General features: G+C 38.8%; 2 protein-coding genes across 4 annotated transcripts in view; one reads left to right on the top strand and one right to left on the bottom strand.

Annotated features, from left to right (window-relative positions):
- The window catches only part of GLIS2 (GLIS family zinc finger 2), a 300390-nt gene that overhangs the window by 45470 nt on the left and 227507 nt on the right, over positions 1 to 27413 (top strand). The window lies entirely within an intron of this gene.
- Positions 1 to 27413, bottom strand: part of CREBBP (CREB binding protein) — a 97773-nt gene that overhangs the window by 34072 nt on the left and 36288 nt on the right. For 2 of the 3 annotated variants that reach the window (XM_049791144.1, XM_049791147.1), the window contains exons 3-13: positions 25968 to 26144; positions 15550 to 15799; positions 14909 to 15022; positions 7476 to 7718; positions 6743 to 6842; positions 6134 to 6280; positions 5546 to 5663; positions 2685 to 2877; positions 2498 to 2551; positions 1091 to 1215; positions 281 to 469 (exon numbers count right to left, since the gene is read on the bottom strand). In XM_049791144.1, coding sequence (XP_049647101.1) covers positions 281 to 469; positions 1091 to 1215; positions 2498 to 2551; positions 2685 to 2877; positions 5546 to 5663; positions 6134 to 6280; positions 6743 to 6842; positions 7476 to 7718; positions 14909 to 15022; positions 15550 to 15799; positions 25968 to 26144 — 1710 coding nt within the window. The remainder of the gene's footprint in view (positions 1 to 280; positions 470 to 1090; positions 1216 to 2497; positions 2552 to 2684; positions 2878 to 5545; positions 5664 to 6133; positions 6281 to 6742; positions 6843 to 7475; positions 7719 to 14908; positions 15023 to 15549; positions 15800 to 25967; positions 26145 to 27413) is intronic. The other variant, XM_049791146.1, reaches the window with a different exon arrangement.

The raw sequence follows: 27413 nt of genomic DNA, 5'->3' as shown, positions 1-27413 counted from the left end.
CTTATAAATGTCCCATGAACTAACTTGTGATACTCCCCTGAAAAATCTCATCAGCATACATTTTTTAGAATTTAGATCAGGAATTAGAGGGCTTTGTCCCCCAGTTAGCATATATAGATAGAGTATATAAAAGCTTATGAAGAAGGCAGATGTAACCCAGGATTCCCCAAAGACAGGGGTGACTACAATAAACAACTGATATATAAATATAAATAAACGTACATAAATAAATTAGAAGAAAATAATTTAAAGTAAATAACTATTAGAAAATACATCTTACCTGTGCCACCCCGGCCTGGGCTGTTGATTGACCCATGCCCACGTTGTTCACATTCATAGCCCCAGTGGATGCTGGAAACTGATTCTGGGGCAGGAATTGGTTCTGGGTAGGAGCCTGACCCATCATGTTGTTGGAATGAGCTCCCATCATGTTCTGTGGCTGAGGCATTCGAGAAGGAGACATTGCCATCTAAAAATGAACACCCAAATTAAAGATATTACCATTTAGTATTATGTAGCAAGACAAAGGAAAATAACCTCAATGTAACTGACCAAAAGATAGGCCAAAAAAAAAGAAAAGGAAAACTGGCTTCAGTAAACCAAATGGAAGTGGGCATACATATATAACTTTAGCATTTGTTCCACAGTATTCATGAGAAAGTTATTTTTAAACAGGTAATATTCAAACGCTACTAAGATTGTTAAAACTCCCATTTTGTACTCTGAGCTAACAGAGATAATCAAGTGAAACTATTTTTGTTTTTCTAAAGAATCAAAACACATTTTCATGGAGAATAAAGAAGGTACATATACTGCAAAGACAGTTTCTGAAACAACTATGCTCTTCCACAGACTGTTGGAGATTATTGCATCTCTGGCATCTACCTCTCTAAAGATTTATTTATTTATTTTTTAAACACATAAATATTGAAAACAAGCACCTCGATAAAGCCTGACAGACTCAGTACGTTTCCATGAAATTAACCTACAATTTACAGTACTACTCTATGACATGGCCTTTTCAGATCAGTGTTGATACTGCTAAATGTAATCAACCAATTTTGAGAACTTGGTAACAAGAAGTACGAACCGCAGGAACAGCGCCCATGTTGTTCATTTGTACAGGATGGTTCATTGGAGAAGCTGCACGGGGTCCCATGGGTGCTTGTGGCATCTGTACATTCCCTATGGACATGGGGTTAAACTGATTCATTCCTGCAAATGCACCCCCAAAACAACTCATTAGGAACAAGTCATCATTATGTGTGTATACTCTACTATAAAATTCACATTTGTTATGACTAAAGTTTGACTGCCCTCCACATTATCTTTTTCCTTTAACTTAATTCAAATTACTTGGCTTAAGAGACAAATCAGGATGCAAGAAATATTTAAAAGAATACCAGTTCGGGTGAAATGTAACTTTTGGTGTCTAAAAAAATTGCAAACATGAAGAGTGTGGATGATCTGTAAAGACAGGATGCTATTTGTAAGTAATACCTTGAGATAGTTTCTTAAAAACAGGTATTTGCCTTGAAACAGCAATGTCTTTATTCAGGCCTCGCTGAAATGTTTGAAGTAAATATGATAAAGATATATATTGCATATATGAAAGCAACTCCTAGCCTCAAATCAGGACAGAAGCTAACAATATGCCTAAAAAGCTGTTGTGACTTTCATACAAAACATTTAATTCCTCCAAAACACCCAAACTTTTCTAACAGTAATAAATGTGTAAATAAATAATGATGGGAGCTATACTTGCTATCACCTTTTTCTCCTATTGAAATGAATTTTAAAAGGATGTAACTTCTCAAGGAAATTTCAAGACAAGTTTCAATTTACTACTAACATTCAATCAAGAAATAAAATAATTGGGGGCACTTTTTTGGAGGAAGCTGAAGCACCTAAAAGTCATGGGTTTGTATTTTTCAGAAGAAAAAAACCCCAAAACCCAAAACCACACCAAACGAGAACACCAACACCCACAAGTCCACAGCAGCCTAAATCAGTGATGGCAAGCCATGAGTGCTATGAACAAGCTACAAGGCTTTTTTAGATGTACTTTGCATCAGAAACCAAGAAAGGATAGAATTAGTTACACAGATTCTAGGACTAATGTGCTAAGTTTGCAGCTACAGGTGTATTTTTGGCTAATTAACTGATAAAAAAATGCCAACATCCTCCTCCCCTCCCTGCCGTTACAGTGTTTTAACTCAGATTATCCACAGTATTCTTGCTTGCGCTCTCTCCTTTTTGAAAGGACTGAATTACTCCCCAATTGCTAGCAAAGTACTAAGCACATACTGCCAGTTCTTAAGACAAGAACGCACTGAGACAGTTCCTGCCACAGAGCAACAACAAAGAATGATGCTCAAAAAGGACAGACCCAGTAGTTCCCCCACCCAACTCCAAATGAAAAAGAGAAGGTCAGCTTTCCCCCCCTAACAATTATTTTGAACCCACAAACTGCAATTAGAGAGGAAAACATAGATACCTTGAGAAACCTGCATGCGACTTATAGGCACGGTTGGCATGGACATAGGCCCATCTGCAACAGAACAGAAGAACGGTCAGTAACAATCAATTTAAAATACAAACTCAGGATTAGCATGAGAGCCCAAGGACACAAACTGTGCAGAGCTACAGCTGAAATGTAAAGCATCTCCTACAGAAGTACTTACTGGGTGGCCTCACGGGCTGTGCCTGGCCCATGGCAGCAGCCACCTGTGGGATACCAGGAGGCTGAGGTCCTGGGGTCTGTAAGGCTGGCTGATTTCCCAACATCCCTTGTTTATGTAGACGAGACCTCCGCTTCTCTTCTAGTTCCTTTTGTATCTTATATATTTTCTCTGCTAACAAATGATAGTATTCATCCTAAAAAAGAAAAAAATACTACTCAGCATCAAGTATAAGAAAGCAGCAACAGAACTCATGTAGTCACCTGTGGTTTGTTTGTTTTTTTTTTTTTAATGTATACACCTGTCTACTTAAACAGGAAATATTTCTTTTCAGATTTCTGTTAAATTGAGACAGTCTCATCACTGCTTTCATGCAGAAAAGGAAAAACAAAGCTTCCAGAAAACACATATGATGGTTAGCCATAAAGCCAAGTCTTGTATCTACCCTGAGTAGATTAGTAGACAAAGGAGAAGACTGTAGGTTCTCTGTTGCTTGGACAAAAAACAACAGGAAGCTGTGATTTAGTTTATAACTGTTAATGATTTTTTAACTGTTATTTTCATAATAAGCATTTCCACTAATCCACAGACAAAAGAAAAAGATGTCTCCAGCAACAGTTACATTGAATAAACTTCAGGAGACAGATGTTAAGGATAGATCAATTTTTACATAAAGAAAGGAATCGCTCTTTTCCTGAAGTCTGACTACCAACAGTCTTTGCAGGGAATAAACAAAACCAGACAAAACCCCAAAGGAATTGAGGAAATCAGTGAAAAATAGTCCACGGGTAGAGACAACTAAACACTACATCTGTATGAGATGAAAAATCCATTTTACTCAATCCACATTGACAACAGATCAAATAAGACTGTCACAGTGCACAGCAAGGTAGACAATTTTGCTTGTCAGCAATTGCTGGACACACATCTGCCAAGTGCATGAGATTACGCAGCTGTTAAAGGAAAAAACCAAAACATAAACCCTCAAGACTACATTTCTTTTGTGGGGTCACCTATGCTCTTAGAACCCAGTGTTACATGGAGCAAAGGTTGAGTGATACCTGTGACATAATCATTTTGTCTTCATCCAATTTTCACCAAAACCAGAATTTGTTATTACAGTAGGATTGAGTTCATTTCAGAAAACTAATGAGACATATTCCTCACCAGCCATGTTAAGAAAGTCCAGTGTTGCAATATAAAGCTTTGGGTTTAAGTCACTTCCCTCCTCCAAATGTCTCAAAAAAATCCATCAGTGCAGACACTTTCTGCTGTCCAATTTAAAAGCACCACAGCCCCTTCCCTCCTCTTGCTCAACACACTTCACCTGTAACTTCCTACTTGTAAATTTTATATTGTGCTACTCTCACACTGCAAAGATTCCTAAAAAAGGATGTGTTCACAAAGAGAACATACTACTAAACCAATGTCAAACTGCTTACAATGATTCCTCATACTAATCTGCTTTTCAATGTCAAAGTAGAATGGATCGTCCTCAAAAAGGAAGCAATTCCACACAGCATCATTAATACATTTTAAACTACTCCCTTCTTCCAAGTTTGCTGCTTGGAGCCAAATGTTAGATGAATTCCCTTAAGAGACTTCTGGAAATGAGGCTTTGACAGTTGTTTTAAGGGGTGAAGAAAAGATACTTCTGGATATTTATCTGGCATAGAGGTCAGAAGACATTTAATTTTATAACCAGAAGTGTACTATGCTCATCCTTACTGAGAAGGTATTTAGATGCCTATCTATGTCTATGAAATCTTCATTCTCTATGAAGTTGGTCTCTAAAGCTGCCAGGATGATCAAGGGTGATCACACACAAGTCTCCCTTGCTAAACAACCTCTTGGTAGCCACAAGGAGAATATGATATTGCCACTGACGAACACTGACACAGCAGCAGCATTACAAGTATGGCCACTGCCTATCTGCCTCTAGGAAATACAACTTGCATTCCACCTTCAGCTCTTCTGGGAGATGGTCTGAGAGGGGCAGACTAAGTGTTACTGTCTTACTGGATGACTATCACCTGAAATGCCACTAACTACTCTCTTTAGAGACTCTTAACTTACTTAAGAAAGGACCTTAAGATTCTGATCAGGTAAAATCTCACTAGCTATTATTACTGGCGCTACTAGCATTGTCTTTACCTGATGAAAACTTTCAGGGAGTGGTTCCTTTAGGGTATAATTACCACAGTGTCATAATGAAATAGTATTCTCAGCATATCAATGAACAGGGGTTTGCTCCCTCTGAGTAATAAAGATTTGAACTGACATCTCTTTGCAGACACTGCAAAAATCATGAACAAAAACAGGAATTCTGCCTTGTTTTCCATGCATAAGGACAAACACAGGCAAACTGACTACTTATTATGTTGAGATGTGAAACAGCTATGAGTCTTAGCCAAACTACTCTCGGTGCTGCTGAGTAGGAGTAATTCCAACAGTGCAGGTAAAGGTAAGCAGTATAACAGGACCGAATCCTAGAGAAAACCTCCAACAGTAAAGAGGCGTTAAGTTAGTTTTAAAACTACTATTTACACAGACTTCCAAAAAGGAGAAAGTCAGTAAGGGAAAGCTGTGCTCCAATCTTCATGCGCAAACACATTTTCAGGAGGAATGAAAACAGGGCTGGGACAATGTTGTCTAGTTTTCATGGAGCTCAGGGAGGTGAATTAGCTTGGAGTGACATTAATCAGAAAGCTTGGGACTATACAAACACTGTCATAGACACAAAGTATGACTTTCATCATCAAGAGGACAGCAAAATGATTCTCTGTGGTTTTCATTATCCTCATAAGATTTGTGATACTACTGTTCTTTAACATACAGTGAATAGCTGGACTGAAGCAACATACCCTACTATTAGCAGACTCATACATATCTCCTTCCACTTTCCTGGCATAAGCCACCAAGTTCTCCATGCGGCGATCCTTCAGTGCTGCTGGATCAGGAGTGGGGAAGATGGCTTGGACACTACAAGAAAGGAGAAATAATAAAAGAAAAATTCTTCAGAGGGAAAAAACAAATTCAATACAGCTTTATGATATTCACCCTGGACATTCCCTTATAAATCAGATATGTAAAAGTGTATCAAAATTGTTTAAAAAAACCCCAACAATATTGTACTATTTCTCACAAGATTAAAGCAAATCCAATGATGAAAAAAAATGTGAGGTTTAACAGTCTAGCATCTAGATACTTGTTTACTACAGCAGAGCGAATTTACTAGCAATATAAACTAATTTCATACCCACTCCTTAATGAGCATGAAGAACGAACTGAAGAGAAGGGTTAAAAAGGTAACAGCTCATCCTCAGTGGCCTAGCATCAGATAACCACTACTGATAATTTTCTCAACAACTTTTCAGCTTAACAGTAGAAATAGTGTATTGAAATTCTTTAAAAACATTCAGGAAAAATATGCAGTCTTGGTGAATACTTACAGTTTATGCACTAAATGATTGCGCAGGTCCTGAGTGACATGTTCATGCCATGCTTTCCTTACCCCGGTACTAGAAGGAGGTGCAGCTGTTGGCATTGAGCTGAGGTTTCCAACATTGCCAGAATTTGTGCCATCATTCATTAGTGGGCTAAAATTAAAAGAAAAGGGACTGTTACAGTACAAGAATGCAAAGTTTTGTTGTATGATTGATGCGTGAAGTAATTGCTTTCATCACTTCTAGCTATTGCATTTAACATACTTTAAGTGAAATTTTGATATCAACAAATTGCAATGCCTAAAGCAGCAAAGCTCAGGAGTTTACAAGACACAGTATGAAGGATAAAGAATCACAACTGTTAAGGTATTTGTACACTTAAAAATACAAAATATTCTTCCTTGGGAATTTAGTTAGCCCTACCAAATATTCTGGGGCTCTCTGGGGGGATAAAGTCGTAGATACAGAATTGAAATAGGAAAGAAGAGCGTAGTCATAGATATGACTGATCATTTCCATGCCAACACAATTACTTTTTAAAGCATGCTCTTTATTTACATTCATAAGTATGTAAATAAATGTTTAAATGAGCAAGAATGAAAATGTGTGCATTACTTATTTGTCCCAAGGGATGTTGGAAGAGCAGTTTCAGAAATTAGACTAGCTTGCTGGTCTGTTGTTATTCCTCCTGCGGGAAGGTTCATCTGGTTCGCTCCTTTGGGACAAAATTAAACATCATTGGTACCCAGCTCACAATTTTGACAGCAACATGGCAAAACTACACTTTACTGACCCAACTGTTTAACAAAAAAACCCAGCGTATCAGATAAGTACTTTTATGATAATATCTGCTGTGGTGCATATATGCAACTACTTATGGAATCAAGTTACTTTCAGTCTGAACTTTTTTTCTGACAAAAACTAGTCTATTAGAATTTAAAATTCATAAACTCTTAAGATTAGTTCAAGAAGCTAAAAAGAAGATAATACTAACAATTAAGTTCCAGAGAGAAATTAGCATTTGAGACAGAATTGTGTGCTAGAACAGGTGAAATACTTGTTAAACCAAAATCCTTCAGCAGTTCTGTCTAATCACCTCAGACAACAATAAACTATGGACTATATTTTAAAAGGAACTAAAACTACTGCTATTTGGCAGAGGCAATATATTCAAAGCTTTCTAATGTTCAAATCTAAATGCATGGTAGTGTTTATAAATAGTATAATTTTAAGTTATTAATCAACATGAACAGAAAGTCACTACTCTGATCAAGTGAAATACTAGACTATCCTAAACATTCAACAGTTCAATTTAACACCTTAGTTTCTTGGTATTTTTTCCACCTACCCAATGCATTAATGGTCCTCATTTGCTGGTGAGCCTGAGGCTGTGCCGGCTGTTGGCCTTGTACCTGGGGCTGCAGCTGTGTTTGAGGCTGGTTGCCATACGGCAGTCCAAGAGCAGCGTAGGCTCGTTGCATGGAGCTGGGGTCAATTGGATTAGGATTACTTAGTGATGGAGTATTCTGCTGGCCTGTGCCAACAGAACCAATGGAATTTTGGATTCCACCAGCTGGAGACCCTAAAAGGGCTATAAAAAAGAAAGGATAAGAGAAAATGGAAAATCAATGAAGACAAACAATAAAACAAATCATGCCAAGAATCAACAGAACATGCATATAGTTATATAGTATATATTTTTCTGCCAAAGGACAGAACGACACCCGAGATGCCAAGTGGGGAAACTCAGCCTTTGATTCTACAGGACAGAAACCACCCTAGCAATTAATACATGCAGTCTAAAGAGAAGTGCTGTAAATTTTGGGTAGATAAGCCCATAATTACTGTAATATACATAAAGTATAGGCTCCAATATAAAGCTAAATAGGATTTTCATGCTTGGGACAGTAGACTAAGGGGAGAAAAAAAAATTAATTCCTCTACTTCCCTCTTTCCCATCAATCCCATTTTAGGTCAAAATATTTGGCTCCAGAACAGAGATCCTGAGTTCAGCAGAAATACTGTGTCCTTGGACACAAAGGTAATACTGAAGATCTGTTGGCAGAAATTTTCATTCCGAGCAGTCACTAGATGAATCCTCTGAAGGCCAAATTACCCTAAAACCCAAGTTATTCAGAGATATGAAAAGCCCTGATGGGTTTCAGATTGTACTGACAAAATCTAAAATAATTTGAAGAGTCAGAAAGGGGATGAGCCTGCCACAGGTTTTGGTAAATGATTTAGATAATAGTATTTAGGTATTCATTAATCTATATGACCACCACAACCAACCAACCTCTCTCACTGCACAGATGTATGGAAGAGTCATTTCCATTGTAGACAGGAAATGGAAACAACAGGGAAAAGTAGTTTTTACTAAACCCAGAAGTGAATAAAAATCTGCTTTCTGGTCCTTATTTTAGCTACCGTTCTAAGTAATAACATGTTCCACTGTGAATGACACATGGAGTATATCCTTCACTATGGAGACACTGCATTTTGGTAACACTCTGGTAGAAGTAATACATACTTCACATTTTCCCCCTCAAGTAATTAAATATGTAAAGTGCATTAAAAATTTGTGAGCTAAACATAGCAACAATAATAGCTTTTAATATAGGCAACAATAGCTGTTTTATTGAAATATTAGAAGCAGCACATCGTTAGAAAAAAAATATTAGGAAAAGAAGCCTTCTGAGACATTAACACCATTATCTAGGCTTTCTTAAATCCTTACCCACTATGGAAACTGAGAGAATCACTGAAAAAGATACACACGCTTTCAGCTTCCATCCAAGAGAAAACACACACATTACAGAGTCCAGACTTCTCCCTCTCCAGATGAGAATTCAATTTGATCTCATTTGCCAAAGAACTACAAATAAATATAGTCAGACTCCTCTCTCCAGGATAAGCAGCCCCACAGAAACATCCTTTTTTCCCCAAGGACAATCCACAGTAATTTCAATGCTGGGTTTACCATGGAAATTAGGCTTACATATGCTTACATTCTGTGGAAACATTCATAATAACTTTTGAACTCACTGATCATTTCCAAGCAAGTTTAAAAACAAAGACAGAAGCTGACTGAGATCCTATCAGTTTCATTAAAAAAAAAAAACCCCAAAACAAAAAACCCCATATTAAAGAGCAACTGTATGAATTTCTTGTTGGACTTGCACATAGCACTGTGGAATCACACAATCTAACAGAAAGATACCTTTACACTAGTGCAAGCCAGGAAACAGGAGGAAGTCTCTAGAAAGGTTAAGTAGCACAAAACTTGTGGCACCCTGGAATTCAAAAGGCTTCAGAGGCAAAGGATCTACTCAGGAGCTAATAAAAGTTCCAGCTTGTTAGAGAAAGAGGATGATATTTCTCTGGAAAAGTTACAACAAAAAAAACCCCACATGCTTTCAGTGTTGGCTGTAAATCAGAGACACATACGTCTCTGGAGATGGTAGAATGACCACAGGTGATGCTGAAGGCTGGTAACAGGAAAATGGCTTCTAGCCATCCCACTGAGGATGGCCAAGCATTTCACCATTCTCATGCTCTTCTGGGGAAAAAAGCTGGCAGTGATCTTCTGAGGACTGCAAGCTTGGCTTGAAGCTCACACTGAAGCTAAGACAGAGCTTGGAGAAGTCAACCACCTCTTGCCCACGGCTTTGGGCTGAGCTTTGACAGTGGTATTGGTTACTATGAAGCACAAGTTCAGCCTGTGTGTTAGAGCAGCTTTAGGTAGCACAATCCAGCCAATTCTAGAGAAGTCTACTTAAGCAAGATCAGATTTCCAGATCTCTATTTCTGCCCCAGACCAAAGGCTACGTATAAAAACTCAGTTTGGGTATTTATCACAGTTGACAGTCTGAATGTCACTTTAAAAGTGACAATATGGAGAGTGAGTCTATTCTAAATGAAAAAAGTCCCACTGCTTCTTCATAAAACTACTACCATTATTGCAAGGGGACAATGTACGAAGATCACTGTTTTGTCTTGCAGTTTGAAAAGACTAACGGTATCTCCAAGAAGTTCCAGATGTGTGCACGTACCTGTTCAAGCAGGCAAAACTCACTAAAGCTGGTAAACAGCCAAATGTTACTTCAACACTTCAAACTGAAGTATTACTATTAGGGGACAGACTACAATCTTACAGTGAGCAGTACACTTCCAGCACGGAAGTGAGTGGCTCCAACTATTTAGTCTCAGCTTTTCTATACTTTGTAACTCAATTAAATTTCCATACTGGACAGATCAAGTGCAAATGCAGTCCTTTCTGTGGCAGATACCATAGGAAATCAAGTCAATTAAAATAAATACAGCACTGAAACAAACACGAGTTATCACATTAGGCCACTGCTACATGAAGCAATGTCTACTGTGATTTTTTTAATTAACTGATGCTTCAGACATTGACAAGCTCATGACAGAAGCTATAAGTGTGAAGACAACTCTGTACAGGACTGTTCACATTCTAAATGCTTTAAAGACAACTGAGCTCCATATGTCTCACTGTTAAAGTCACATGTTTTTATATATCTTAAGAGTGGAAGTTCAAACAAGCAGAAGTTAAGCAGCCCCAGAACTTCCTGAACAGTCCTGATCAGGCCGTCTTAGGCATATGCATTAGGATGTAATCTGAATGATCAAACACTATCTCATCTACAGGATTCCTGTTTCAGTGTGCAAAGTCGATAATGCTGCCTTAATGAAACTGCATTCATGTCTTCCAGAGGGGAACCGCTCTGCCCCTCCAGCTGATCAGAATTTATTCTAAATACAGACTCCTAATGCTATTTTAAGTATGAACACCCTCTCTAACCTGATCACCCCAGTGAAAGCAACATGCTAATCCATGTGAGAAGTCTGATTTAAGTTTTTCATTTTGTTTCCAAATTCTGTAATTCAGACTTGTTCAGCAGTATTCAAATGCTCTGTCCTGAAGCTCCTCACTCTGCTTGTTACATCTCTCCTAGTGGCTGGAGCAAAAATTCTGCTAGTAACCTTGACTTACCTCAGCACAAGCCTGTCCTGCAACAATCGTTTAATTAAAGGCTGTATCATGAATCAGATCACGGGGTAAGTAAAGATTTTACGAGCACCTTAAAGGTAGGAAATGTCAGTATTAAACTTCACCATGAATGCTATTTTAATATTTATTTAAAGTTAAGCATTAAACTAAAAGCCTTCACAGTATAGCATAATATTAGTCAATGAGTGGAACTTCCTAATCTGTGGGCTAACCATCTATCATGTGGCTCAGTGGAATAACTGATAGCTGGTAGATGACTATTATGTATGATTTCCAGCACTTGGAAAAAAAAAACAAACAAACCCACAACTTTTTTTTGGTAGATTTTACAGACAGTTACTGACAGTAAGACTTCAGCAAACTGGATTTCATTTCCAGTTTTCACAGGAAACAGGCTCTAGTGAAGAAGTTGCTGCCTACTCTTTCCGAGCACATTTCCTTGTGCATCAATGTGCTCCTTCCTTCTCTACAAAGGGTTAGTTCCCAAATGCTCTACATCCAGGTCTTTCATGTTCTGCCCATACTCAATAACCTACTCCTTCAGCCAGCTAGCTCCTAGTACCTATTTCCATTTCTGTCATCAGATTCCCACCCTTCATCCCCGAGTCCACACAGTAAGGAATTTCTGGCCCAGTCTTCTTTAAAATCATATTTTTAGAGTAAATCTGAGATGACTAATCTTCATCTTTCTCAATACAGCTTTTTCCTCACTGCATTTTATTTATAATTTTCCTACAAGGAAAAATAAAGGGGAGACTAGCTCTGTGTTCACAACTCCACTTTCCAGTCTGAGCAGGGATCCCAAAGGTTTTCTAGAGTCCCCTGATCCTGAAATGAAGCTCATCAAGCATAAGGATGGCCCAGGTCATAATAAACAGTGAGCACAGCACACTTATCACCACCTGTAGGGCTGCAAGGGGAAGCATAGCCAGTAGCTGCTTGGTGGCACAATACACACCTGCCCAGGCCAGAAACATGAGAATTAAGAAGCTCAAACATGTGCATGACAAGATGAATCTTCAGAAAAATAACTGTTATCATAGAACTATAAAACTAGGAAATATACCAACAGCTCTTTGCAAGAGTTTATAACTCGAACTGTGGTGGGCTCAGCAGGGAGCAAGAAGTACTGCCTAACAAAAACAACCCTCCAACCCCAAAACTTTTCAACCAAATTTCCTTACTTCAAAACACAGGAGTCACTGGCCTATTCAAAAGAAAAATTTCATGTTTTAGCATGTGCAAAATAACACTTGTTTTGCAGTTTACCCCTATCCCCCAGAGGTATACATGGTATACACAGTAAGAGCCATGTAGAACATAAAGAATTTAAAATTTGTCCCAACATGTACTATTAATAAGTCATACTACTATCAACAATTACAATAAAAGTTAGTTCAAGATTACTTAGGGAAAAAAAAAAAGCTACACAAATGAAACCTGGCACAGATGTTCCTTGCAAAGAATCTAAACACTACAACATGGAGTAAGATACCTGTAAAGAACCAGCTCCGTGGTAATAACCTAAACCCCGGGACTTTTTGCAGCATGAAAATTCCCCAAGGGGTAGGAATAGATAGCTACAAAGAGCACATGAACCACTGCGCATGGGAAGGGTGGAAGCAAGCCACCCTATCGCAATGTTTCAGAAGTGCTGAACTGCAGAACTTTCTAGAAGACTGTCACACTTTGAAGAAGCTGCTTGAAAGCCCAGCACTGATACAACAGGACTCAAAGTAACAATGGTGAAACAGGCATGAGCACAGGAAGGAGGATTCTAGGACTCAAAATTCTTTAATAAGCATCACATGGTCATTCATTCTGTAAGGACAATAGCCTGACAAAAGTAATGAGGGTCACTATACTTCTCATTTCTTTTTCCTTTTCTAAACGTTCTCCTCATACTCTGCCATATGCAGACCCTCTCCTCCCCTCGATTTAGTAGATGCTATGATTATTTATTCCTAGGAGAGCCAACATTTTCTTCAAGTCTTAAACAAACTTAGCTTAGGTTAGTTTTCACCAGATCAGGCACAGTGTTTTCAAATGCATGCATTAATGTAAATAATTTCACAAACATTTTTTAACACCTAAAAAGGGGTATCCTTTATAATACATCTAAACAAGACTTTTAGTGTTCATCTTCTACTTTCAAATAAACCATGAGGTGTTATGTGTATGACTCAGACATAATTCAGAACAAAGAACCTTGCACCTCAGCATACTAAACCACAAATTTTCATGGTTACTATCACTGGATTATTGATTAATTGAAGAAGGAGATTTCATATTTATCTCCCCCACATGCAACAAGAGAGCCAAACTCTACACTTATAATTCTGTTGCATTCAAACAACATCCTGTTTGATCCTATAACAAAATTATTTTTAAGGACTGTTTTTGTTCAAGTGCCTTCTCTTCTGATAAGTTGTATGAATGACATAAAAACAAATACTGCACAAAGTACTTTTCTACAGCAGCTTGTATTGAAAAAAACAATTCTGTTGTGCTAGATGTTGTTAGCACTTTGATAACAACTGTGTAATAAGGATGTTATGCACAAATGGACCATGTCATATTAAAAAGCAAAGCTTTCAACACATTTTTCAAAGGCCAAACATAATTAATCACTTGCAACAAATTACTACTTTCAAAACAAAAGACATATCTTGTTTACCAAGGAGAAGTTTGGTAAAATGAAAACAAAATCCTTAGCTCCAAGTAGCTCTATATTTATAATTGATTCAGTTTTGGAGGGGAACAAACCCAAACCTCCTGAAACCATAATGAAAGCATGCTCAATGGATAATTTGGACAGTCTTACCAGCTACTCTCTCCTCTGCCTTAATCTCACCTAACCTAGGAGCTCTTCTCTATCCTCCAAGATTTACTATTGCTCCTCACTGCAGTCTCAGTCTAAATGGAAATTAGCAGAATGCTTCCAAAATGATTCAAAGGTACAAGCTTCACAAGTCCTCCAGCTATTTCCACTTCTTAACCCTTATTTAAATATACTTAGGCACAACATTACTTAGATTTCTAGAACTGCTGCATCTATGCTGCAAAATGTTCTACCTTGGCATCTTTTCAAAGAATTTGATGAGAAGCAAGCCTATCAACACAAGTTCAGTATTTTCTGTTTCAGAGCAAGAGGGAAAAAATACACTAGAAATTGACTGCCTCCAAGCATCAGTAATAGCTAAGCTATTATAAAAAACAGGCATGGGCAAAACCACCATGATTTGCAGAACTTCAGCTAGTCTATACCAGCATTAAACACAATTATTAAGACACCCAGACCAGATCTTTCTGTGCACAAGAATTTCCCCCCCCCCCAAACATTTTTGATTATTCTTAATCACTAGCATGTTGATTTAAGTTGTTTCTAGCAGTAAGACAAATAATGAAGTAGCTTATATCTTCCTCAAAACCCTACCTATATCTAAAACTGCACTATAACTGGAATCTATTGACCTGCTTCACAATAAAACACCAGTTAGAAGTTGCCACACTCTTTAAAAATGGATATGCACTTGATCTGAGACTTTCCCTCTTCAATTATTGTGTATTTAAGTAATAAATTGCATTCAATGATCAGAAAAGAGAATTCACTAGTATATTCAGCCTTATACAAGATTATTAAACAGCTATTAAATTCAAACTGTCAAGTTTATTCCTACACTGCACATTTCATCAACTTTATTTTAACACTATCATTCCATTGTGACAGCAGTAAAACAACTACTTACGTTGTTGATTTCTTTTGTCACTGGCATTTTTCAAAGGAAGGCACACAGGACAGTCGTGCCGAGTACAATTCTTCCAGTGGGAGATGATTTGTCTCGAAGATGCACAATGAGCAACTGTAATGAGGAAAAGCAATAGAATTAAGGTCACTCCTTGGTTAACTGGTTCTGAATTAACTCATCTCATTTTTTAGAGCAACTGTATTCTTTCTCCTTTACAAGCAATACTGTACATAACTAAACACAGCTAAACGCAACTAAAATTTTTTGGACCCACTAATGCCACAACAAATTAAGGAAATTAGTATTACAATCTAAGACAAAGACATAGTAGATATTACACCCTCTTTACACAGCAAAGGAGACAAGAAAGACGCTTGCAAGGCTGCTTTGGTACCATCCTACTTCTGAAGGGCAAACACTGCATTCTGTTTTCTAAATTGACAACTGCGGAGAGATCAGAAATGGAAACCAGGCAAAAGTAATGAAAAAAGGAACAGCTATTTTAATTAAAGAACCAGTTTTGGTACTCATTTGTGCCAGGTATAAGGATCTTCTTGACAAGAAGAGAAACACTGCTGACAAATATGCAGGAAACCTTACACAGCTCATTTGCAAGAGTACCTTCAGCAACGTGTTCTCACCTTGACAGGCCTTCCCAGCTTGACAGTGTGTCATGTGGTTGAGGACGTTTTTCATGGTTCGACAGTGCGGGAGAGCGCAGGCCCGCACCTCTCCATTTGCTTGCTCACGTCTCTGACATTTGTGAGCGTGAAGCAGCAAAACCAACTGCTGCTGGATCAGTTTGCGCTTCTCTGGATCTGCTGTTGGTCCAGTTGCCATTGCCTGCGTCGGTACTATTCCCACTTGCTGTACTTGGGTTTGCATCTGGGACTGAGAAAACAGATAGTTTAGCATGGCATTTGCAAGTCTCAATTCTTATCTTAATCTTGTATAATAATTTGAGTATCACAAGACTATTTGCCAAGCATTCTGCTACAACTGGCTACAAGGATTATTATGCCAGTCTCTGTAGCATTCTCAAACATTTCTATTCTAACCTTGGAACAGCAAAAATGCATTGAGAGGTTCCTCTTAAGATATTTACAAACAGTAGTTTAAGTAACAAACCATCCAAAATCTTTTATTTATTAGACAGATCATACTTCCAACAGGAATGAGCTCTTACCACACTTGGAGGTGGAATTCAAGTCTGTTTAGTACTATATTTGCATATTATAGGTTTTATACACTTCAATCCCAGTTTCTTGTCCCCAACAGAAAGACCAGTCCAATGGGAGAAGACAGTCAAAATTATATGACTGTCTGTATATATTACACTAAAAGGTAGAACTGATTTTCCAAGCCTAAATTAGCCTTCTCACAAGCGAGTGCTGCTATTCCTTTCATAAAGAAAATTTCCAAGGTAAGATGTATACAGTCTTCTCCCATAAAGGGCCACCTAGATCTGGATTGCATTATGTCTACTGAAGTGAACTAGAGTTAACTACAGTGTGACGCTAGCTTGTATCAGCTTGTAAAATCCTATCTATTTCCAGCATCCATTCTTTATGGACACACTTCTCTACCAATACCTGAGCCCTGCCTGACAGAGCCTGCATACCCACAGAGATCTTCAGTCTAAGACATAGCTTGTAACAGAGCAGAAGAGAAATAGCTTCCTTAACACGTCATTTCTTCAGCACAGATTTAGAAGCCCTTCTACTACCTTCCTGAACATTTGAAGGACAACAAACGTAGAAACCTGATTTTCAAAATTAAACACATCCACAGCCTACAACATGGCTTAAATACCTGTGATTTGCAGCCTGAATTAATCTCATAGACAAACATGAAACTGTCCCAAGAATCACTTTGATTATGCACTGTAAATAAAGGTTACCACAGGAAAGCTCACCAACTTCTAAGCTACCTAAAGAAAACCAGCCATTAAAACCACTTATAAATAGAATATAGGAAGAACAAGATTATATGGGGGAGATACAGAGGAAATAGTTCAGTGCTGTCTACAGAACTACTGACCAAAGTCTGCTTATTACATTTAAGGAAAAATCACACTTCAGTGACAGAATGCACCATTTGTAGCCCGCTCTAGTTTTGACCTTTGAGAAGGACTCCCCAGAAAATTCCACAGTGTACAAAACAAAGCACGTAAAAGCAAAAAACCTCATATTCTTAGGTCAACAAAAGGTTCCCTGGCACAAGTTCTCACTACTCCAGCAGCAAGATTTGTCCTCAGCTTTGCTACCTGCACATCAGGTTTTAAAGAACTAGTTTTTCTTCCAGAGAATGAAGCACACACAAGATCAAGCAGAAAACACAATGACTGCTATTTGATGGAGGAGGTGGGGACTCTGCCACTGAAAATGATTACAGTAAGTCTTAAACAAAGAGGAACTGCTGCATCTGTTTGTCTTGAGCTTGCAAGAAAAAGAACAATAAAAGGAAAGAGGGTGAAAGAAACCCATCCACTTATGCTCCCAGTGCATGCAGCTGAAATTAAGTCTTCCATTTCTTCTGTGAACAAATCCACAAGAGCAGACAGGTTTTGCTGAAACAATTCTTGGGTCACAAATAGGAAACAATTAGTTCAGCCAATCTGCAGAAAAATACAGAGACTATGCCAAAGAAAATCTTGTTGGAAGTGATGTTTTCATCCCAGTCAAAGAATTGTTTCCCAAGCCAAAGTTCTCCTTTTTTTACTACCCTACCAGTTAACAGACATGACTGCAGCTGTTTCAACACAGATGCCCTGACCCAAAAGGATTTCTTGAAGATCAAATAACAAAAACAAAAAAAAGCAGAATCGTGAAGTATCAGTAGTCAGAAGAACAAGCAGTCTCTAGTCCAGATGAGAGTGCCTGCAGGTAGGCACAAAGAAAGAACTCAGAATATTGCCTAAGCTCTACAGAGTTATGTTGGTCGTTATTTCAACCTTGTGAAATCCTAAACCTGCAAATATAACAAATGATCTTTCCACCATCTATCTTACTTTCAGGACTGTTGACTGTTTGAGGAAGCTGATCTCTTCCCTGTCAGTTTGTCTTTTAAGAACAGCATTCTGCAGGACCAGTTCAAAGCCGGGGATGTGCTAGCGCACTGCAGTCACGCCAAAGGTGCGTAAATCCTCTAACAACCACGGAAATCATTCCGCTCCAGAACAAGCAGGAGGCTTCACGTTGCTTCACCCCAATGACAAAATTTTCTTGACAAAGTAGGAGAATCAGACAATTCTGCTCCCACAATTAAAATAAATGCTTCAACGGTCAGACACACGCAGTAAAAAAAGATAGTTCTGCTTCTCTTCCTAGCTTGCTGAGCTTCACCATAAACAGAACAAACAGATTAGGGGTTGAAAGTCTACTAAAACCTCCAACAGAGACGGTAGCTTCATTAACCAGCTTTTCTAGAAACAGAGTAATACAACACTTCTATAGTGTAAAGCAGCTATTAATACCACTTAAAATTATGGAAACTGTATATTCATACAAGAAAATAGTTCTGCCTTGTCCCTATTCTGAAGAGCAAAAACTTCCTGCGCTTCTGGGCAGCACAGATGCACAAGTATCTCATCTTCATAGACTCAGATGGACACAAAGTTCCCAGGCAGTTTTACTTTACTGAGATGGCCAGTAATCCTCTCTGGTTTAATGTGTTTATATTCAATAGCACTCAACATTGTCTGTCAAGATGAAACACTATGTACCTTTTCTTGTAAGAGTAGGCACCAATTTCAGTAGCACTGGTAATCTTTCAACAGCTAAACAACCTGATAAAGAACTCAGTGTCAGCCTAGCTTCCATATAGCATTATGTTTTTAAAATACATTTCTTCTTCCATAACTTCTTTTTATTTCCATGTTATTTCCTTCTCCATGATAGAAGAATACCACTTTCTGGAATCACTGTATTAGGACAAATCCTGCATTTTAAAAAATGCCTTTTAGTTAAGACAGGTTTGTAATTAACAGTGGAACTTAGTGAGATAATTAAGAATCCAGTGCCACAAAGGATTACTATTTTGATACAGTTGTTTGTTTTATAGACCTTCCCTCACCCTAACCAGAAAGCAGGTAGCACTTTATATACCTGGGGTTTCTCAGGCTATTGACATCTTGGACTAGAAAAGGGATGTTATTTACTAGCAACATGAGATTTTTAACAGGTCATCCACACGTGCACTTACATTAAGGGTGCATCCAGTCTATCAATTAAGACTTTAAAAAAACAACCCTTGCCGTATCTGCAGAGTGCAAGGCTGCATCCCACCTTGACTCATGCATGAGTATGTAAGATGAAACAGACCCAAACCTCTTCAGTTCCCCTTCAATCACAGGCTTAAAGTATGATCTTGAGGGTCATTTTCAGAGAAGGGATAGCAGGCATAAAGTGGATATATGCATGATATTGTAAATCTCAAATAACACTTCTAATTAGCAACACTTCTATCTGAATTCAGTATTCACAGTGTGATCAACTCCAATCACGTACCCTGCACATTTACATTAAGCTTGAAAGAAGTCCTTCCTGCAAACAGGAATTGCAGGAATGCTCTAATAAGCACTGAACCATCTCTGAACAACCCAGGAAGCACTGTTCTGTCACAAAACCCCAACAAGAGCTCAAGCAGCAGCTATCTGATGGCATCAAGGAAGGAGGCATTTCTCAGTGCAGTCACTTAAGAACCCAGGCTTTCTCTGATGACCACCAGAGCTTCCTTGTGAAACACAGAACCAGTTTACACTTCTTGCAATTCATCTTATATCCTCTGTGTGGAAGATGGTTTCTCTGGTTCCATCAGTTACTGTGAACAGGCATGGTCTGAACAGCCTGGTCCTATCCATACAGGAGGAATGATTCCCGACACCAGGAATCTGAAGGTCTGCTTTGGCTCAAGAAGTCCATGCACACACAGAACAGGCTGACAAGTGGAAGTACTACAGGCACAAGTGCTTGCATTTGTGCACAATAACCCCAAAGTGCTGCATTTTCTCATCCAAGTAGCAGAAAGAATCAGAATCTGGTTCTGATTCCTGATTTTGAGTCTTTATGGTGGGCAGAAGATGAGGGGGGAAAAAAAGGCTTCCTGAACCAGACACAGCCTCAGAAGGTGGTCATGCTCTCTGGAGAGTAATTGACTTGAGTGGCAAGAAATTATGTTAGCCTGTTAGTAGCACCAATCTGAGAGATTGCAATGCAGCTACAAATGAGAAGAAAGGGAAGGTGATACTCTCAGGTCCCACGTACAAAGCTGACATGATGCACAGTCTTAACATGAAGAATATGTTCAGAGCCCAAGATTTATTTCAAAGCTTTGGCATTGACATGGCTAGAGGCAGAGTTTTCATGTAAAAAGTGAAAAGGAGTATTTTCATCTTCCAACTTGCTCTTACCACTATGGAGTATAACTTCCATCTCTGAAGCTGGTACTGCAGACTGAGCCTCACAAGCCCACAGCAACCACTAAAGGCAAGAAGGCTCCTATGGTCATTCCATAGAAGGAACTTGAATAGTTGGTCCTAGAGAGTGCCCTCAATGCACCTGGCTTTTAATTTGCAAAAGAGTTTTCTTTTAAAGCCAGCAAATGCCTCAATATTATGCAGTTGACTCTGCTGGGAATCAAGGCTGGATCAGCATCTTTCTTAATAATACACTTTTGGAGTTCTATCTCCTTGTCTTGATAAGCTTTCTGATTTGAAGGACCAGCAAATGACAAGAAGCATATAATGAAGAAGTGTTTCAAAGCAACAAAAATGAACAAAGCTTCATATAGGAATCTGCAGACAGAGTCCAGCTGTCACATACAGGAAATCAAGTGCACAAAATTTTAAGAGAGCTTTATATAGAATTTACTGGGTGATAAAACAGACTGAGGAATGATCAACATTAAAAATCCCAATTTGTGGATAAGAGACAAATGAGAAGTTTTAAGTGTAAGTGAAGGAAAGCCATGCTGTCAGAGTCCTGGCTATGGAGTACTTCACCTCAACTGCTGGAAGAGCATAGGAAATGGCAATGGATATTCTCTACCACATATATTCATATACAGAGGATGGGAGAGTGAACATGAGCCAGAGCACTGGGGAGAGAGCAGATCCTTTTTTTCAGCTTGCTTTTGCCAGCATGGCACCATTATTTATGGATGGTGCAAAAATTAAAATGTTCCACAATTCAAAGGAATACATGTTCCCAGGATGAACTCCTGCACTAAGACAGAATAGGGATGCCTACTTTGTTCCCAACATAGTAACATAGTTTCTCTGGCACTGGACATTATCTGTTAGATTTGCTTCCAGGTTATTAAGATCTTTTCCTTTAGAAGACCATGGCTAAGCAACACAGACAAGAGCTTTTCCCAGCTGTTTGATAGTCTGCTGCTCCACTTCCAGTCAGGTAGGATCTTCCTGAGAAAGAGGAGTGAGCATGCCTGGGAAAGAGAAACTTTCAGAGTGCAGGTCAGGGCAGGCACAGGGAAGGTGAGCACAGCAAACAGCAAGCCCACCAAAGACTGGGAGACTGCTGATGATAGCAGCAAGCAGACACACAGCATGCCTCTGGGGCGACAGTCACAGACCTTTCCCGCAGTGAAAAAGAAGGCGGAGTTTGCTGCAAGAGGGGGGAAAAAAAAAAAAAAAAAAATCACTGAAAGGTTAAGAAAGCAAGCTTTCCTTACTGTAAGGACACAATAGAGATTTTTTCATAAAGCCTTTTATTTCTGGTCTCTAGAATAAAATACAAGTTGTCTATTTTAAGTAGCTACAGTTCTACTTGTTCTAATTAAACCTGGCCTCCCAGTTTAAAAGCTTTCTTCATCTCTCTAGGAGGTCCGCAGCAAGGCACACTTAAGATATCCTCATGCCCCAGTCATCGTTTTTCTCTCTTCTGATCAAAATCTGTTAATAAAGAAACCCAAAGAACATAAAAAGAAACACAGAAACAAGGAAGAAGGCAACAGAAAACTTGAGATGTAGTTTAATAAGAGAACGGGAAAGAAACACAAGGGAAGATGTACCACTCCAATTCTAGTCAAGAAAACCAAGGAGAAATTATTTCCTTCACTTCCAAAAAGTAATATTCTCTCAACTCCATCTGCTGGTCATAAGGATAACTGTGAGACAAAGCTGGTGTCTGGAAGCCAAACTTCACACATGGTACTTCTAACCCATGTAAAAACACTAGATTTACTGGTATGTTCGTGAAGAAACCACCCATCACTACCCTTGGAATATGTAGCACTGCAGACACCGCAAAGCTTCAGCGAGTTTGATGGAAAAGTCTAACAGGGTTCTTCCCACTGACAGCACATCCCGGAGTCTGGGCACTCTGAAAACAAGAGGCTCCTGGCTTCCATACAGGCTGCACACTGTACTGAGTGCCAAAGTGCAGAGCATGGCTCACTTCCAGTCCAGAGATTTTGCATGATCTCATCACAGCAGAGCATTGCCAGTCCTGCATCAAATAATTTCAGTGACACTGAATCTCACTCGTGTGTCACGAAAACTTCCAACGTCAGAAGCAACATCTTTCTTTTGGAAACAAGTCATTTACTCAAGATTTCAAGCTGCCCATTCTATAAGGAAAATTGATTGTATTCTGTAACAGTCAGACAAAGCAATAGCTAATATGTTGTTCGGATCCACAGTTAAGAAAAAACAAACAAATCAATCCATCTGGCTGGCACTGGAAATTAATACCTTAATGCTGACCTTTTAATCATTTTAATACCATAAGTTTTGTAACTTCTTTCCTCGTTAAAGAGATTAAACCAAAGGTGCTTCTTAGGGTCTAGTGTAAGGTCATGCTTGGAACAAGGGCTGGAAGATGCAATAAACCAATGCTTCTGAGAACCACTTCATTTGGGAAGTGTTGGTGGGGGGAACAGAGAGTGTGCTGTTCTTATAAGAGTGTTAGCTTGAATTTGGATTTAAAAAAATCCACTGCTGCAGCAGAGGTTTATCCTGGCTGCCAGCATGAGGGTTATGCCTGGTGGTGGGAAAAGTCCTGGTTAGTGTTTGGGATGGGGTGCCACACATAATGATGCTAAGAGTAACGTGGATTAAAAACCACACTTATCTTTTACTTTACTTTTGCAGCATACACATAAGGTTAGAGAGAAAGGCAAAAGATTGAAAAGAATATTTTAAAAATGCCCTGCTTTTCAGGACCAAGGGGTCTTAAGACAACAGCTGCACCTTTCTATTTCCTCTTCTCTTATTTAGACAATTCTTGGTGGTAACCAAGGTGTTTAATGTCATGCCGGCATCTGGTTTCCTGCCTCAGACATGCCACATATAACCAATGTTTTCATTCACATGGGTTTGTCTCTCTCATGGAATAGTACTTTTGGAGCCCTTTAAGAATGAGGATAGTACAGAGGGCTGGTTTAGCAACATATGTGGTTCCAATTGTCTCACAAAAAAACCTTGGAGGTCCTTTTAAAAGGATGTAGTTGGTCTTTCACTTGCCATAGTAGATGGAGTCTGAACTGATCTTCCACAGGTTCATTTTTGATAGACGGTAGTGGAACGCTATACCCTTTTCCACTTCACTCCTGCCTCCTTCAGGAAGCATGATAGACCATGTCTCCAGCAGACCACACACAACACCAAATACATTAAATCAAACCACTATCTCTAGGGTCCTAAAGCATCATGGGACATAGCAAATGGCAAAGTGATTGCAGCAAGAAAGCATGGCGTAATAGTTCAAATACCACAAATCTGCTCTGGGGAGCTGCCTCTGTCACAACCAACTTTTCCCAAGTGCCATTTGGGTCATATTTTAGCTCCCCAATGTGAGACACAGACATCACTTCCATGAGTTGTGGGAGCACACATCTATCCAATGTGAATGTTATTTTACCCTTAGATAATGTCTTAACATATGAAATGAAGGCTTTAGCAAGCCAGAGCCTACAAACCTGAAGCTCAGAATCAGCAGATTCTTCCAGTCTTACTCCCTTTATGTCTCTCAGCCTCGTGTTTAAAACTGGGGCAACACATCTTTATCTCAGAGAGGCACTGTGAAAATTAACTAATCCGAAGTATATGCCTGCTCCAGTGATGACTACCACAGAAAAAAACGTTTGGAAAAGACTGGCTGAGTGGTATATATTACGACATACAGTCAACAAGGCCCACAGCTACACACTGAGCAGCAAAAATAGAACAAAATATTAACTATATGCTCTTTCAGAGGGCACTGTTCATATTGTATGCTGAATAAAGCAAAGTCCCTGTGGAAGGAATAGCATATGGCCATGTATGTACTATTACCAAATAATTACTCTGCCTTACCCACTGCTGCCAAGTAAAGGTTAAATTTTAACAAGTCTGACATTTCCTTTTAAATTCTTGGCTTTGTAATAAAAATGTTTAGATGGAAATTTCAGTTTTTAGAGATGAAAGTTCCACCCCCATCAGGACCACAATCACACTCTAAGCACCACATGATCCACAAGCAGGGTTGAGACCTTTTGGCTCGACAGTACAGATGTCTGTCAGCTGAAATGGCTATTACTCTCTGTATTGGCTTGAGAAAGAAAAAGATATATTGGAGATACGAAGCTTTTGACACCTGAGAAACAAAGAAAGATGGTTTCGATTGTCCTGTCAGAAGACAAGTGCTATTTCTGACATTTTGAAGAAACTGCAATTGATAGTACTGGGAAAGTAAGTTTCCCTTACTTTCCTCTGTCTCTCGGACAAGATGGGAGAAAGGAAACTGAAAGTTTTTTCTTTTACTTCCTCCCCCACCACTAGACAAGCCTTGATGGCAAATGGCTTTTTTATGCCACCTGAATACCTGCCATTATATACTGTACTAGTGAGTACATTAAGATTAGGCTTCCCAAAATCCGACATTTAAATGAGCACAAAATTAGGCTTCAGAATCATCCAGTCCACAAGAATAATACAGCACTTTGGTCAGATTTGCAGGTTCTCTGCAGAACCAGGGCAATAATTCATTTGCTTTACACCTGATGCAAACTTCAAGTATTTTAAAAACAAAATTAGAATAGTCATGCAGCAAATTGTCTTTTAACAAATATTCTCATGAGTGCAAATAGTATTTTGAACATGGTCTTAATCCTAGTCACCAGCTCCTTTCCGTAATCATAAGCAGTAAATAACAGATGATATTAAACAAAGATTTCACAGTGTAACTAAAGGAAAACTAGGAAGTGGTCCTCTAAAATCAGGAGAAAAGGGGAAGTTTATTATATCCTATTCCCTCTCATATATAGCCTTATTAGTGGTAGGCAGGTAGCAAACTCACTGATGGACAGACAAGCATTGCTTGTGCCAAGAAATAGCTGGGTTTCTAGTTAAATTAAAAAAAAAAAAGGCAATTTGCATCTTATGGAAGGTTTTGCAAGTTTCTATAGTAACTGCTATCATGTATAAGAATATAAAATGCAACAAGCTGGAGTTTCCATAGAAACGACACAAGCAGTCTGATTAATACGCAGACATACTGAGACAAATGGGAATATTTAATTTCACTTTATAAAGAAAACTCTAGTAAACAGAATACTACAAACTTGGGCAAGGTATCCTAATAAGAACTATTCTCATAAGCCTGTGAGGTGCAAGTCATGCACAGCATAAACAGAGAAGCATGTGGTGTGTTCACCATATTAGATACAAGGGTATGAAAGGTACTATTTAGTTTCAGGAAGTTGATGATATATCCAACACATTCTAATTGATTTAGGAATTTAAACCTACAAACAGCACTTACAGAGAAGACATTTTCATCTGGTTTGGAACTAAATGTACCAGACAGAATGAAAGGATGTAATGCAATTCTTATAATAAAACACTGTGATTGCTTAGAAAGTTAAATGACTACATAAAAATGTACACAAACTTTCTACACACACTGAAGAGTGGTAGTGAGGAACCATGAGGCAACTCTGATGTTTAAATGACCATGGAGAACTAAGTAGTCCGCTAATGTTGCAGAAGCCGTATCACCCAAGAATTTAGAATGCGCTACCAAGACATAATGAATAAGGGAAACAGGCAGGTACAACTCACCATGTTTGGCACACTGGTGACTGGAGTACTCTTGATGTCAGCAGGAAAGGGAGACAAACTATTCGCCATGCCTGGCTTGTTTGGTAACTGAGGATTCACTCCTGTAGCTCCCATCTGCTGCCCTCCAGTTTGACTGAAAGGCTGCCCAAAGGGACTAGTGTTACCTGTCATTCCCATCTGGAAAAGAATGAATGAAATTATGATAATTTCCTTGATTCTGAAGGGATGTTAAAAAAAAAAAAAAGAAAACATATGTCAAATATCCATCTTTGCATTCACACAGACCAAATTCTGGTTTAAGTCACTCAACATTAAAATATCAATTTCACAACTTTAATCACATTTAAATTAATTTAAAAAAAAAATTTTACAAATTTACACAGCTGTGTGTATCTGAAGTCTTGCAATTCAACTCACAAAATCACTGTGCAAACACAAAGGAGAAAACAAGATTATCTTTCTCAATCTGCATTGACAGAAATTAACGTTTTCCAACACCACAAAAACTGTTGAAAACCAAACAAACCTCAAATCCTGTAATAGTTTGTGCATTCTGTGCGCAAAGCACGACTTTATACATAGACTAGATGGGAAGGGAGAGGAATATAAGGAGGCATCTAGGAAATGCTTATCTACTTATGTTTTGGTACTTGAGGAAAAACGTCTGAACAAAAGGACATCTAAGGCTGACATCCTTGACAAATTACACCCCCAAACTCCTTAAGAATAGCAAGCAGAAATACGACTGCCCCTGAATGAATGAAGACAACACTGTCCATCCAAAGAGCTATTTTGCCTGAAGAACAGTCTCCCAAGAGAAGTGGTGAAATTTCTATTACTTGAGTCCATTAATACTACATTGGACAAAGGTCCTGAAAAGACATTTTAGCAGGAATTTACTTCTTTCAAAGAGGATGACTAAGACTAGGACCCTCCTTCCCTCCTCCAAATAAAGAAGAAATAGAAGTTGACAGATCATGTTTGTGTTCCCTCCTGCCTTGCACTGAGAGGATTTCTAGATGACTTTATCACCTGTCAATGTCTTAAAAATAAATCCAACCACTGAGCAAGTCTTTATTTGAAATATTAAATCGTATCTTCCCCTTCCTTTGACCTCCCCAGCCTTTCCTTACACAACACGCTGGTTTTCCATGGTCCTGGTCTTTTCACTTTCTTTACCAGCAAGGATTCAGGAGGACTATGCCCATGGCTGGAAGAGGGACCATGCATATCAGCTTATCAGTGTTAACAGCTTCGTAATAAGGAACTGCTCAGTGGTTGGTTTTTCATGCTTACAGGAATCGGACTAAACAACCAGTTGATGAAGCACTGGTTAAGAGCAGTAAATTATATCGGAGCAGAGTCCAATAAACACAATTCGATTGTGCCTTGTCCTCTTTGTCAGTGTACTTTGTACACTTGGGTTTCAGACAGTTGGCCCAGCCA

This window comes from Accipiter gentilis, chromosome 33, assembly GCF_929443795.1.
Source record: "Accipiter gentilis chromosome 33, bAccGen1.1, whole genome shotgun sequence".
NCBI lineage: Eukaryota > Metazoa > Chordata > Aves > Accipitriformes > Accipitridae > Astur > Astur gentilis.
The sequence above is the reverse complement of the archived record's forward strand: the minus strand, read 5'-3'. Positions and strand labels throughout refer to the sequence as shown.